The 14,585-nt window shown below is 43.5% G+C and overlaps 1 protein-coding gene across 2 annotated transcripts in view; it reads right to left on the bottom strand.

Moving 5' to 3' along the window:
- The window catches only part of FLACC1 (flagellum associated containing coiled-coil domains 1), a 30,814-nt gene that overhangs the window by 3,914 nt on the left and 12,315 nt on the right, over positions 1–14,585 (bottom strand). For both annotated transcript variants that reach the window (XM_079782773.1, XM_079782774.1), the window contains 6 exons: positions 14,204–14,265; positions 11,525–11,622; positions 10,231–10,283; positions 8,514–8,613; positions 5,666–5,769; positions 2,419–2,481 (listed from right to left, as the gene is read on the bottom strand). In XM_079782773.1, the coding sequence (XP_079638899.1) occupies positions 2,419–2,481; positions 5,666–5,769; positions 8,514–8,613; positions 10,231–10,283; positions 11,525–11,622; positions 14,204–14,265 (480 nt within the window). The remainder of the gene's footprint in view (positions 1–2,418; positions 2,482–5,665; positions 5,770–8,513; positions 8,614–10,230; positions 10,284–11,524; positions 11,623–14,203; positions 14,266–14,585) is intronic.

Here is a 14,585-nt window from a genome sequence, read left to right on the forward strand (position 1 = left end):
TAGGTACTGGAATATTATGATGAGCAAGACAAATATAATTCCTACTCTTATGGGGGACACATTCTAGTGAGGAAAAGATAAAAAAATTAAATAAAAGCGAACAAAATAATTACAATAGTAGATTAAAAACAAATCCAGGATGCAGGTGGAAGACACAGTATAAGTGTGGGATCTACTTTAGAGAGATGAAGTGACTATAAAAATGGACCAGCCCTAGCTGGTTAGGCTCAGTGGATAAAGCGTCGGCCTGCAGACCAAAGGGTCCTGTCCTGGGTTTGATTCAGGTCAAGGGCACATATCTTGGTTGCAGGCTCCTCCCTGGCCCGGGCCCTGGTTGGGGCTCATGCAGGAGGCAACTAATTTATGTGTTTCTCTCACATTGATGTTGCTCTCTGTCTTTCCCTCTCTCTTCCACTCCTCTAAAAATCAATAGAAAAATACCTTCGGGTAAGGATTAAAAATAAAGGGGGGGGGGGAGGGGAACCAGATAAGAATCTGCTTTCACAGGCCAGGCTCATTTAACTCTTACCATCCACATAGCTCTTCCCATGTAGAGTAACCTCCCACTCTGCATAAACTTGAAGGGCACCATCATTTACTGCAACTGCATTGTACAAAGCAGGTCATTTTGCATTTTTTTCATTGATTTATTCATTCAAAAAATCAGTTGCTATTTACAGAATGTCTGTGATATGCCAGTCACTGTGCTAGAAACTGGGATTAGTGGTAAGGAAAACAGACAAAAATCCCTGCCTTCATTGAGTTTACCAGGCTAGATGGTTATAAGTCTGTGTAGAAAAATAAAACGGGGAAAAGGAAGTGCCAGGCGGGTTGTTGAGTGGCCCCTTGAGAAGGCAGCATTTGAGTGAAGACTGGAAGGCAGTGAGAACGCTAGCCATGTGGATATCTGGCAAAGAACTTTTCAGGAGGAGAGCACATCAAGTGCACAGCCTCCAAAGTGGGAGCATCCTGGCCTGATAAACAGCAAGAAGTCCAGTGCCACTGGGGCGGCATGATGGAGGGAAACCAACCAAAGGAAAGGAGGTCGGGGAAAGAGTCCCCAGCTTGGAGTAGGTGAAACAATCCCCAGAACCAGCACAGGACTGGGAATAGCTCAGATTCCCACCAGCCAGAGTAGAGAAACCCTTCTGAGTGTACACAGAATTGGGTAGACTACTCAGAAGACTACCATCTCAGTAGTGGGGGAAAATTGGGCCTAAAGACTGCTGTAATTCTGCCTAACAGAGCTTAAAAGAAAACATTGAAAAGCTCAAACTGTATCCAAGTAACTTAACTGAATCCCAGAACAAAGCTCAAGGATATTTAAAGGAATACAAAAATATTCAGCATCCAAAAAGGTAAAATTCACAATGGCTTACATCCAATGAAAAAATTACCAGGTCAAGGGCGCATATCTTGGTTTCAGGATCCTCCCTGGCCCAGGCCCTGGCTGGGGCTCATGCAGGAGGCAACTAATTTTTAGCTAATCAGTAGACAAGCTCGGTAAAGCAGTTATAAGAATACACTGTGGCGATTGCCAGGAGGTGGAGGGTAAACGGAGATGGAGGAGGCTATAAGGAGATAAATAGTGATGGATGGAAACTTTACTTGGGGTGGTGGACACACAAAACAGGGTACAGATGATGCACTGCAGAAATGTGCACCTGAAACCTGTATAATTTTGTTAACCAGTGTCACCCCAATACATTCAATAAAAAGGGGGAGAAAAACAGTACCCGGGATCTATCTTGCTCCAAAACCCATTCCTTTACTTTGTAGGACACTGCAGTCTGTTTGCCTAACAATGAAGCCCTGCCTGGATGCTGAGGTATCATTCCATGCTTTCCTAATGGCTAATCATGTCCCAAACATGTCCATTCTGGATCCAAACTGAATTTTCAGTGAAAGAAGAATCACAATCACAAGGCACTTCGTGGGTTTGAACAGTTTCCCTTCAGGTATCTCCCACATGGAAGTCTCAGGAGAGAGTTCCTTGAGGGCCTGGGGTCGGGGTGGGGGACAAGGGGGCAGGACAGTACTTTTCAGAGGTTGAAGGAAAGAATCTGGCATTTTACTATTTAACCCTTTTGTGGTTTGAGCCATACTAGAAATGGAAGGCCTTTGACATTGAAGACTACACAGTATATTGCCCATATATTGCCCACAGTATATTTGTTCAAATCAGGCTCTAAAAAGACACTAATGGCTTTGTTGTACAGATAATTCTAAAATCCTTTTTGACTTATTGATTTCAGCAAACTCAGCTTTAGTTCTTCTGTGTGTTTTTTTTTTTTTGTATGTTTTCTTTTTACCAGTTTTTGGGGAAATTATCATTGATTCCATTTTATTGAGAGTATATAATTTTATGTATTTGTAAGGTGCTAATTCAACAGGAAAAAAAAAAGAGAGAAAGCTTACCTCTTTGGTCTTTTTTAGCTCCTTTAATTGCAAGGTGTCCTTTTCATGTTGTTTCAAGAGCTCCTAAAGGTAATTTTATTTGAAAAAGGTCAGCAATGGGGTTCTGGCACTTCTTTAAAAAACTAGGAAAACCAGAATAGGATTCAGAAATATAATGTAATAGTTACCAAAGTTTACATATTGGTTTCATGAAGCACACATTGTAAACTAATGGCATCACATGATAAATTTAAATAATGAAAATCTCACTCAGGTTAAACCATAGTGCATTGACAAATAGTAAAAGAAACATTTTCTTCAAAGGCTTTTCTGGTTAGCATACAGATTTAATACTGATAACTATGAAGTTCTCCACAAATTGAATTTTATACTCAATGCAATTCCAGTCAAAATACCAGCAGGTTTTCTTAACAAGATAATTCTAAAACTTATATAGAAATACAGAGGATACAGAAAGCCAAAATAATTTTGAAAAACAAGAGCAAAGTTAGATTTTTGCTTCCTGATTTCCAGCTACAGTAATTAAGATAATGTGCTGTTGGCTGAAGTAAAGACAGATAGTTGAATGGAATAGAGTGGAGCCCACTGCCTCAATTTCCCAGATATGACAAATACACTAAGGCAACACAATGGAGGAAGAAAAGTTTTTTTTAAAAAACAAGTCATTCTGGAACAACTGGATATCCATGAGAGGGGAAAAAAGAACTATGACCTCTATCTCACACATAAAAATTATTCAAATGGATCACAGAATCATGAAAGCTAAAATTATAAAGCATTTCTTTAAAAAAAAAGATATCTTAATGTCCTTGGAATAGTCAACAATTTCATTAAGGAGACACAAAAAGGTGTAACCATAAAAGAAAAAACTTAACTTTCATTAAAATTAAAAACTTCTGCCCATCGAAAGACAAAATGAGCCAAATGAGAAGGCACTTGTAAGAAGGTACATGAGCCAAATAAAAAGGCACTCCCACAGGCTGAGAGACAGAATTTGGAAAGCATATATCTGACAAAGAATTTGTATCCATAATATAAAAAGTATCCCTACATATCAATAGTAAAAAGATAAGCCACTCACTTTTGTTAAATGACAAAAGACGTGAACCAACAGTGCACAAAAGAAGACATATATATTGTACAATAAGCATATACAGCAAATAATTGCCCAACATACTTAGTCATTAGGGAAACTAAAACTGTAACAAAATACCATTTCATACTCATTGGAATGGTCAAAATTAAAAGATTGGTAATACTAACTGTTGTCAATGATATGGAGCAATTGGAATTCTTCTCATGTATTTAAGACACAAGAGTAAAATGGTATAACTACTATGGAAAATAGCTTGGCAGTCTTCTATATATAAAAAAGCCTAATATGCAAAGTGTCCCCACGGGAGTTCAACCGGGAGACCAGAAGTTAGATCATTCACTATGATGTGCACTGACCACCAGGGGGCAGCATGGAACAAAGAAAGGCCCAGCTGGTGGCCGGCAGCTGGGGAAGGGAGGCCCCCGGCCGGCGGCCAGCAGCTGCTAGGGACCCTACCTGTGCATGAATTTCGTGCAATGGGCCTTTAGTTTCTAACTAAGTTAAACTTATACGCACCCTCGATCTCAGCAATAGCACTCCTAGGTATGCCAAAGAGAAATGAAAGCAAATGTCTACAAAAGCACTTTTACAGGATATTTATAGAAACTTTATTTGTAAAAGTCAAAAAACGAAAACAACCAAAATCTCCCCAAACAGGAAAATGGTGAATGCATTATGTGATATTCTGGACAATAAAAAAGGAAAACATAACTGATATGAACATCAAATGAGTAAATTTCACAGACATTACGTTGAGAGGGGAAAAAAAGCTATACGCAAAAGAGCATATATTGTGTGATTCCATTTATATGAAGTTTAAAAATAAGAAAAAACAATCTGTGGTGGAAGGTATCAAAAGAGTAGTTGTCTTGGGGCAAATCTTGAGGGAAGGATCACTAGAGTGCATTCTGGGTTGATGAAATGTTCTAGATCTTGATTTGGGTGTTGGTTACATGGATATATACATTTGTCAAAACTCATCAAACTGTATATTTAATATCTGTGCATTTTGCTAAGTGTAAAATATATACGAGAGAGAAGAGAGAGAGAGAGAGAGAGAGAGAGAGAGAGAGAGAGAAAACACCCATTTACAGGTTTATAGTCGGCATCACTGGAGGAAGAAGGAATACATGCAGATGATCAAATCTCTCCCCACTAAGAGGAACTACCACTATTTCTTATTCAGACATATGAGCTCTCCACACCCCAGAAGCATTATTTCAGAGCATGCCCCATCTCCTCATTATTGTTTTGCTCAGTAATATAGTGAATGTCATACATGGGTTTTTATTGGTGAAATTAGTGGCTTTTCAATTAACATGATGGTTAGAAATGGGCTCTTAAAAATGGAATATTAGAGATTCTCTGCACTTTGTATGAAATGGGTACAAAAATCTAACAAAGCCTGTAGCGTGTGCACTCAGGGATGGGGTCTTAGGCTTGACCCCCATTGAACTGTGTCCTACGTAGGAGGAGCTCTGGTTGCCTGATGCTGACTGCAGGGTTATAGGATGCTTATAGAAGCCTACTTCCGCAACACCATCGCAAATACCTATGCTGACTCTTTCATGCACCCCAAAACTCAGAGAACTGGTGGTATAACTGCCTGGACTTGCTGGCTAATGCCTGTTTGTTTAGTAAATGTCCACGTGTTTGGTAGAATTTGGTCTGAGACCTGCTTTCATTATAACCTGGTATTAGTGTCAAGGTTGTAGGGGAGTGACTTTCAGGAGCTGCTAACCCTCACAACCTCTAACTTTCAGTTAGCTATCCTTATTTACTAAGAGTCGTACATGACCACATTTGCTTAGTTTAATTTGCAACAATACCCTTTCGCTTCAGCCATAGTCAAAAGTGAGAAGGATATTCAGAGACTGGGATTTTGGCAAAATAGGGAATTTTAGCTTCTGCGTGTTTCACATTCTTTATTTCTTGTTAATTACAAGTTTCATTTCAATAACCCTGTGGTATGGCTATCTAGATAAAGAACAGCAAAACTGTCTGTCTTCTTGCATATGTTCCAGGGAAGCTTGGGAAGAAGAAATATTCCCAGGAAGATGGAAGCTGGTCTAATTACCAGGGCACCCCTGGAAACCGGATGTCCCTTCAAGACTGCATATTCCACCACTGATGTGCTGTGGGCTGACTCACCTCCTTCTCTCGAGTGAAGGTCTCAAAGAGAGCACTGTAGGAGTCATTTAATTTTTTCTTTTCTTCTTCCGTCTCCAACTCAAACTTTTTTGTCATCTTATGTTCTGTGGAGATGAGAGGAAGCCACTTATAGAAGGTGTAAACGTGGGAAAAAGACAGATGCAGAGAGAAAACCAGAGTATCAGTAGATAACAGAAAGTCCAGCCTGGGTCAAGTCCAAGGTGCTTTCATCCTGATGTTCAGTCTCTGACATACACGCCTGGAGAAGCTTGAGAGTGAGGTCAACAGGGTGGTGGCTCTCGATCACATCAGCCCTGTGGGGTTACCTCTAATGTTTCCTGTTCTCTTTATGTAGTTTATTTTAGATCTGTTGCTTATTGTTTTGTTTGTTCTCTCGGCTGAAGTAACCACCAGATATTTGCTTTCTTGAATATCCTTATCCTATATAATAAAAGGCTAACATGCAAATCGACTGAATGGCAGAATGAAAGGTCCTGATGACGTGCACTTACCACTGGAGGCAGACGCTCAATGCAGCAGCTGCCCCCTGGTGGTAAGTGTGCTCCCACGGGGGGGTGGGGGGGTGCTGCTCAGCTAGAAGCCCTGAGACTGGCTCATGGCTAGTGAGCTCAGGGAGGTGGCAGGAGCCTCTTCCGCCTCTGCAGCAGCACTAAGGATGTCCAACTGACGGCTTAGGCCTGCTCCCCGTGGGCCAGGCTGAGGGACTCCCCCCCCCCCCCACCAAATGCATGAATTTCATGCACCAGGCCTCTAGTTTTAAAATATAGCTCTTGGCTAACATGACTTTTCCAGCAATATAAGACATTCCGTACTTAACCCTGGGGTAGAGATAGGCTTAAACGTTTTTGTTGGTGTTTTTTTTTTTTTGGGGGGGGGGTGCAGGGAAACTGCCAGGAGAGATCCAATCAATATTGAACAGAAGGAAGGAGGGGTGATTCTTCTTTAGCACCACAGTACTGAATGGATAAGGAGGCAACTCCCAGGCTCACAGGATAAGTCTGGACTGAGCTACACTGGTCTCCAAGAACTAGTTGTAACATCTTAACTTAGACTTTGACAACAGGGATGAATGTAGTATGAGTAGCTAGAAGTCTGGGAGTTGACCTGGGCTATGCTACACCAAGATTCTAAGCAAAGCCTCCAACAGGAGCAGCTCCACGTTCCATTCCCAGTCTAACTCCAGGGTCTTCATGCTACCTTCCAGCAGTCCAGTGTCCCCACCAGGGAGGGTAGAAATGGCCTTAGGAATTAACTTTTCCAGAAGTATCTGCATTTAAATGAGTAATTTGTAAAATCAACTACATTGGATATGAATTAGGTTGGGGTAGGATGTGAAATAGGTTTGTAGAGGTCCCACCCCTACCTCAACTAGTCTTCTAGGTCAGGGAACAGAATCTTTATAAATTCCTCTCTCCTTTTTCTATTTATGAAGATGCTCAGGGGGGTAGAAGGCTCACCTATGTATGATCCAAACTCTGAGCTAAGTGTTGGAAATATTAAAAATATATAGCAAGCCCAGCCGGCATGGTTCAGTGCTTGAGTATTGACCTATGAACCAGGAGGTCATGGTTTAATTCCTGGTCAGGGCATGTGCCTGGGTTAAGAGCTTGATTGCTGGAAACCAAGATCAACAATAATTAATATAAATGCGAGGAGTCCACCAGAAGGCTGAGTTTGGACTCCCTTTGATATTCACAGGGTGAATATTTACATTTTATTATCTACTGCTGACTCAATGGCCTAAAGCAGTGGTCGGCAAACTGCGGCTCTCAAGCCACATGCGTCTCTTTGGCCCCTTGAGTGTGGCTCTTCCACAAAATACCACGGCCTGGGCAAGTCTATTTTGAAGAAGTGGCGTTAGAAGAAGTTTAAGTTTAAAAAATTTGGCTCTCAAAAGAAATTTCAGTTGTACTGTTGATATTTGGCTCTGTTGACTAATGAGTCTGCTGACCACTGGCCTAAAGCAAACTCCCCCAACATGATAATCTTACTGTTTACTAAACATTACCATTGGTATGTCTGTCTGCATTCCTAAAAGGCAATTGTGTATTCTAGTAAATAAAAGCAGCTGGGAACAGAGACTCAGTGGAACTTGACTACTACAGTTGAGCTTTTCTCTGGCTTCCCCCCATGATCAAATTAATATTTCCTGTCTTGTGTGTCAATTTGTGCATCAGCTCTTTCTCCAAGCCTTTGAACCTGAAAGCCATGCTGGCCACACTTGATCCCCAGTGGGGGGTGTGCAGGAGGCAGCCAATCGATGATTCTCTCTCATCACTGATATTTCTAACTCTCTCTCCCTCTCCCTTCCTTTCTGAAACCAATAAAAATTATTTAAAAATATATAGAAATATATAAATGTATCAAATCAATGTTATACACTTTAAACTTATACAATGTTATATATATCAATATCTCTATATATGTATCAAACATAGCTTACTGGTGTGGGGTGTGGGAATATAGAGTACAATCCAGTACAAAGGATTGTGTTGCCCCTCTCCCAACAACTGAATATTTGAAACCTAATTTAAGAACTTTTTTCCTGGAACTTTGGAGTCACCTGTAATTAGATAACAAGTCCACATTCTTACAGATATCCCAAAGCTTGTTCCAGCCCATGATGGCCAAACTTGGAATCAGTGAGTTTTAGAAGGTGTAGGCTTAGACTCCATTCCTGTCACTTTCTTGCAAACTCCAGGCACCTTCCATTCGGGAGTCTAGCCATGTGGCTCATCACCTTGGTGAATCCAAGGCTGCCTTCCTTGGGTGGAGACCAAGCTTCATGGCGGTTTTTCATCAAGACGTCAGGAGTTTCTGTACTCACTTTGCTGCAGCAGGATCTTTTCCCGCTCCGACTTCTCATCCTTCTCCCATTCTGCCTTCTTCTTTGACCACTTATCTTCCATTTCATCATAAAGGCTGTCCTGTGGAGGCACAACGGCAGCAGAAGCACAGGGCCCTGAGAAAGGCTGCACACTGGCCCAAGGCCCAGCGCCCGGCCCTGCCAGCTTCCCTCACCTGGGACCCTTGCTGGGGTGGGGGGCTCTTTGTGGGTGACCGAGGAAAGTAAATTCCAGCCCAGCCCCCTTGAGTGCAACTGAAGCTTAAAAGCCTGGTTCTGCATGGTGTTTGCAGAATAGTGTTCCCCCATGTTGTCAACTCCCTCTGACTCATGACTCACTCATAACGAGCACATGAAGAAACAAAAGAAATGCCTAGTAGTTAATTTGAACACTTAGAAAACAAGATGTTTTTCAGTGTTCATTTCCCTTAGCAAATCTAACTTCCTTTGTGGTTAACGTTAAATAAGCCTAACCACTTCATGACAGTGGGACCTCAGAAGGGGGGGGGGGGGCGGGGGGGGGGGGGCAGGGCCCGGATGCCGCCAGTCAGAATCCTGACTGCCCTCCTTGTGAGGTTAGCAATGGAATTTATACTGGGCCTGGGCATCAGAGCTTGTTTGTAATTGTTTGTGGCCATTTAAATAGAGGTTCTCTCATCATTTTCAAGGCCGGTGGGCAGCTGTTTCCAGAGAGGCCACATTCTCTGGAAAGGCCCAGATTGAAGCAAACACCAAGTATCCATAGGAACTGGGCAGCTTACCTGCTCATCAACCTGACGCTTCTCTTAGGCTCTGGTCTATGATGCTTCCCTGACTGTATGAAGGTACATCTTGAAAAATGAGTTTTGGATTCTAGTTCAAAACTGAAACTATGAGCGGTAAATTGAATTTCAGAAGTGGTGCTGGTACTTTACTTGATTTCCCCCTTCGATAGGATGATCAATTACACTTGTTTGCCTGGGACTCCAGACTTTCGATGCTAAAACCCAGAAGTCCCAGGCAAACTGGGATTAGTTGGTCACCACAGGATGGTGACTTGCTGCCTCAGCCCTTCCCTATCCATTCCCTACCCCCCACTCTCTCATCCCCTAGGAAGAAATCCTGCCCTAACTCTGTCCCTTGGCCTCCATCAAATTAATTGAATAAATGAATGGGTTATGCCCCGAGATGCTAGAGCACTTCCATGTTCTGCTAGAGGGAGCAGCGCAGAGTGATAGTCTTTCTGGATGGAAATTTGGCCAATTGTATCAAAGACCTTTACAACGGTTCTTCCTTTTGATCCAGAACTCTATTAAAATCAAAGATGTTACAAAGTACAAATATTAATAGTTGTTGTCTTGGGGTAGTGGCAGTTTTTCTTTTTGTTGCTGCTATTGGTTTATGTATTTCCTTTTAAAAACCCCAACTAAAAATAAAATAACACTGAGCAGGCATTACTTTTGTAACCACAAACATATTTTTCAATGGGCTTCTTTAGGGCCTGGGTGACTGATTTGTCATGCACGGGAGCCATCATAGTCCGAAGGTGCACTCTCCTCCCTGGCGCAGTTAGTGTGTGCCACTGAGGTGCAAGGATGCTGGGGAGCTGATGGAATTATTTTCTGGGGCAGAGCTCTAGATTCATCCCATCATCATCAAGCAAGAGAACGTGTCTTTCTTCTCTTACTCTCGTAATCCAACAAAGAGCTCTGGATCTCACCTGATACATATAAAACATATTCTTCAAATACTTGTATTCCTTTCCCATCTCCTCTGGACAAAAGGAAAACAACAGAATAAACATTATTGCTCTGAAATGCACACTTTCAAATTCAAATGTGAGCTCTCTTGCACACCTTCCCCATGTCAAACTCATCCCCTGGGTGGTAAAATCATGGTGTGCCTCAGAAACCTCTCTGGAGGCTTATTAGAAACGCAGGATGCCTGAACCCCACCCGAACCCTATTGAATTGAGCTCTCAGAGGAGAGCCCCAGTATCTGTCAATAATATGCTTCTCAGGCGATTCTGATGGACACCAAGTCTGAGAACTAAGCCCCAGGGTAAACCTGAGTCTTTGGAAGAAGAGAAGCAAAATCTTGTAGCATGCAGATGCCTTTCTCTTTTTAAAATCACACTTGCTAGTGTACACTGATTTTGAAAACAATACATGTTCTCTTAAAAAAAAATCTGGGAAATCAGCAAGGTATAAATACCACCTTAAAAAAATGAAAGGTGCCGAAACCGGTTTGGCTCAGTGGATAGAGCGTAGGCCTGCGGACTCAAGGGTCCCAGGTTCGATTCAGGTCAAGGGCATGTACCTTGGTTGCGGGCACATCCCCAGTAGGGGGTGTGCAAGAGGCAGCTGATCGATGTTTCTCTCTCATCGATGTTTCTGGCTCTCTATCCCTCTCTCTTCCTCTCTGTAAAAAATCAATAAAATATATTAAAAAAAAAAAAAAGAAAGGCAATGGAAGGGGAGAAGGTTATAGAATTTCTCCTCTCTGTGGAGATTAGTCTATGAACTCAGAATTCTGAAGAAGACACACTTCCTCTTCTCAAGAACAGCATAAACAATGGGGTAAATGGCCAACACAACCCATATGGATTATAAGGCCACACAAATCATAGTGTGTCAGTTAGAATTTAATGAAACACCATCATTTTTCTGGTGAGGAAACTTGCTGAATTAGAATAGTATTATATTTGCAGAACTTTAAATATACTTTTAAAAGTGCTTTCTCATTTTTATCACACTGATAAAGGCCAATATTACTATCCTCAATTCCCAGATGGAGAAACTAAGACTTGATACAAAGGGTAAGAAGGACATTGGTAGGCATGGCTTCCCTCTTTTCAGTTTCATTCTCAATCATTCCCTCTTCCTGAGCTTAAGAGGAAACCTTGGAAGTCTAGCTAAAGCCCACTCATGGCCATGAGAGTTCCTCAGCCCTAGACCCACATGGTCAGCCTCCCGCCCCTTCATCACAGTCATCCTTCCAGGTCCTGAACATACCTAGTTTTTCTTGGGAAGCCAACTTCTCTTCCTTTAAGGCTGCTTTGTGGTTGTTCTCCAACTCACTGAGCTCTGCTGCGTGAGCCTCTTTGAGCTCCCTGTGGGGCCCCGAGAGAAGGTCACAATCATCAGTGAAAAGAAGTCCGGAGCTGAGCTGTTATATTCACCTGATCCCACCTCTCCTCCCTCACACAGAAAGCCAGCGGGCAGGCTGGGGAACCCTCACTTTTTTGAGGCACTTTTTTGGCATCTGTGAAGAGAAGGGGAAAAGGACTCTGGTTTTCACCAATCTCTATTGTGAATGGAGCCGGTGGGTGCCATAGATAATGTTAGAGTCCAAGGTCTCCCTAGTCTCCATCCCAGTGTTCAAGATGAGTGTTACAATGAAAGGCTATTTGAGCTGTCAAGCCAAGAAAAGACATGGAGGAAAATTAAATGCCTATTAGTAAGTGAATGAAGCCAATTTGAAAAGGCTTCAACGGTCTGATTCCAACTATTTGGCATTCTGGAAAAGGCAAAATAACAGACAGTCAAAAGATCAGTGCAATGGTTGCCAGGGGTTAGCAGTGAGAGAGGGATAAATATGATCAAAGATGATGTTTAGGGCAGTGAAACTATTCTGTATGGTCTATAATGGTGGATATATTTATACTAATAATAGAGGAATATGCAAATTACCCGGGACACTGTCACAGTAACATTAACGACCAGCAGGCTGCCTGGGGCAACAAGGCCAGCAGGGGCATTAGTGAGGGATGACCAAATGACTGAACAGCAGGCTGTGTGGGGAGACCAGGCTGGCAGGGGGGATAGTTGGGGGTGACCAGGCCGGCAGGAGGGGGCAGTTGGGGGTGACCAGGCCAGCAAGGGGACAGTTGGGGTGACCACACCAGCAGGGGTGCAGTTAGGGGTGACTAGGCCAGCAGAGGGGGGCAGTTGGGGATGACTAGGCCAGCAGGGAGGGCAGTTAGGGGCAACCAGGCTGGCAGGGGAAGGCAGTTGGGGGCGACCGGGCCGGCAGGGGAGCAGTTAGGTGTTGATAAGGCTGGCAGGGGAGTGGTTAGGGGGTGATCAGGCTGGCCGGCAGAAGCTGTTAGGGGCAATCAGGCAAGCAGGCAGGCAGGTGAGCGGCTGGGAGCCAGCAGTCCCGGATTGTGAGAGGATGCAGGCCTAAACCAGCAGTTGGACATCCCCCGAGGGGTTCCGGATTGGAGAGGGTGCAGGCTAGGCTGAGGGACACCCTCTCCAGTGCACAAATTTCATGCACTGGGCCTCTAGTATAATAATAAATGATTACTATGCAACTCGACCGAATAGCTGAACAACCGGCAGAACAACTGGTTGCTATGACGTGCACTGACCACCAGGGGGAAGACGCTCAATGCAGGAGCTGCCCCCAGCTTGCAGGCCCCAGGCCAGCCAAGGCAGGTGCCAGCGGCCCCCGGCTCCAATCGCCCCACTGGTTGCCCACAGATCAGCCGTGATCGCCCACCAGGCCTAGGGAACTTACCTGTGCACGAATTTCATGCACCAGGTCTCTAGTGTCATATTTTGTCAAAAATCCATAGAATATGGGTTTGTTTTTTTGTTTTTGTTAAGCCTCACCTGAGGATATTTTTCCATTGATTTTGAGGGAGAGGGAAATAGAGGAAAAAACAAAGAGAAACATCAATGTGAGAGAAACACATTGATTGATTGCCTACTGAATGAGCCCTGACCAGGGAGGAGCCTGCAACCAAGGTACATGCCCTTGACTGGAATTGAACCCGGGCCCCTTTGGTTTGCAGGCTGATGCTCTATCCACTAGGGCCATAGAATGTGTGTTGACAACATCAAGAGTGAACTCTAATGTACACTATGGACTTTGGGTGGGAATGCTGTGTCAGTGCAGGTTCACTGAGTGTAACAGATGCACACCGGTAATGCAGGGTGTCAATAATGGCATAGGTCATGCAGATGTGAGGTGAGGGAATACATGGGAACTGTCTGTACTTTATACTCTATTTAACTATGAACCTAAAACTACTCTAAAATGAAACTCTATTAAAAATAAATAAGTTAGAAAATAAAAAATAAATGAGTTAATTAATTAACTAAAAAAATTGTTTTTTAAGGAAACAAGTCTATGACTCCATTAGGAAGACTTCTCTCCACCAGGGCTTCTGAGCCCAGCAGGTAGCATGGAGGGGATTTTATACGTTTCCTCACCCACACAGACAACACACCTCATTTACTTCCTCTTGGTTTGTCCTTGGGGCTCTGGCAACTGCCCCTCCCATACCTTCTTGCCATTTTGCCCAGGCCCTGACCTAGCAGCCAGGGGGAGCAGCAATAAGAGGAAGGAGAAAGAGGAGATGGAGGAGGCCGGGCTGAGAACCACAGCTGTCTACCACAGAAATCTCACATGGAATTTTTAAAAGATGGCTCTTTGCAGCGACCAACAAAAAGGGAGATTATAATGGGGATGAAACAATTGGATAAGAAAGTGCAAAACCAGGGGTCACCTTTTCTGTGCCTCAAATCAAACCATCCTGCTCTCCAAAGACATGCATCTCATCTTCCCCACCCCTTGTTACCCAACTCCATCTGAAGCGTCTGAAATCCAGTGAACCGAAGTCCTGCGAGGATGCAGGAGCCTTAGGGCCCTCAGCACACAAGGGCTTTTGCCAGAAAACATACCTGCTCTTGTTTTCAAAGTCCTGCTTCATCTCAGCACAGCGGATTTCCATTTCATTGGAGAGCTGCAAATGAGGCCATCATCAGCAACACAGGATTGAAGACCCCACTCCCACTCCGGTCTGCAACTTTTGAGAAGCCTTCTGACTCCCGGGGTACACCCTGCTCCCCGAATCTCTCCGTCATTAAGAAGGAACAGAACAATTCTTGCCTTGCTCTGTGTGGTCTGGCATGTGAGCAGTTTGTAGTGCTGGTGCACGGAAACCATGTCTGTCACTACCAGGTTTTGTGAGCAGGCTTGGTCCTCTCTGCTGGACTGTAATCTCTTTGTAAGAGAGTGGCCTTAGACCCTCAGATACAGAATTCAATTGAAGAATCATTTCTT

The sequence above is a fragment of the Cnephaeus nilssonii genome (assembly GCF_951640355.1).
Source record: "Cnephaeus nilssonii genome assembly, chromosome: 10".
NCBI lineage: Eukaryota > Metazoa > Chordata > Mammalia > Chiroptera > Vespertilionidae > Cnephaeus > Cnephaeus nilssonii.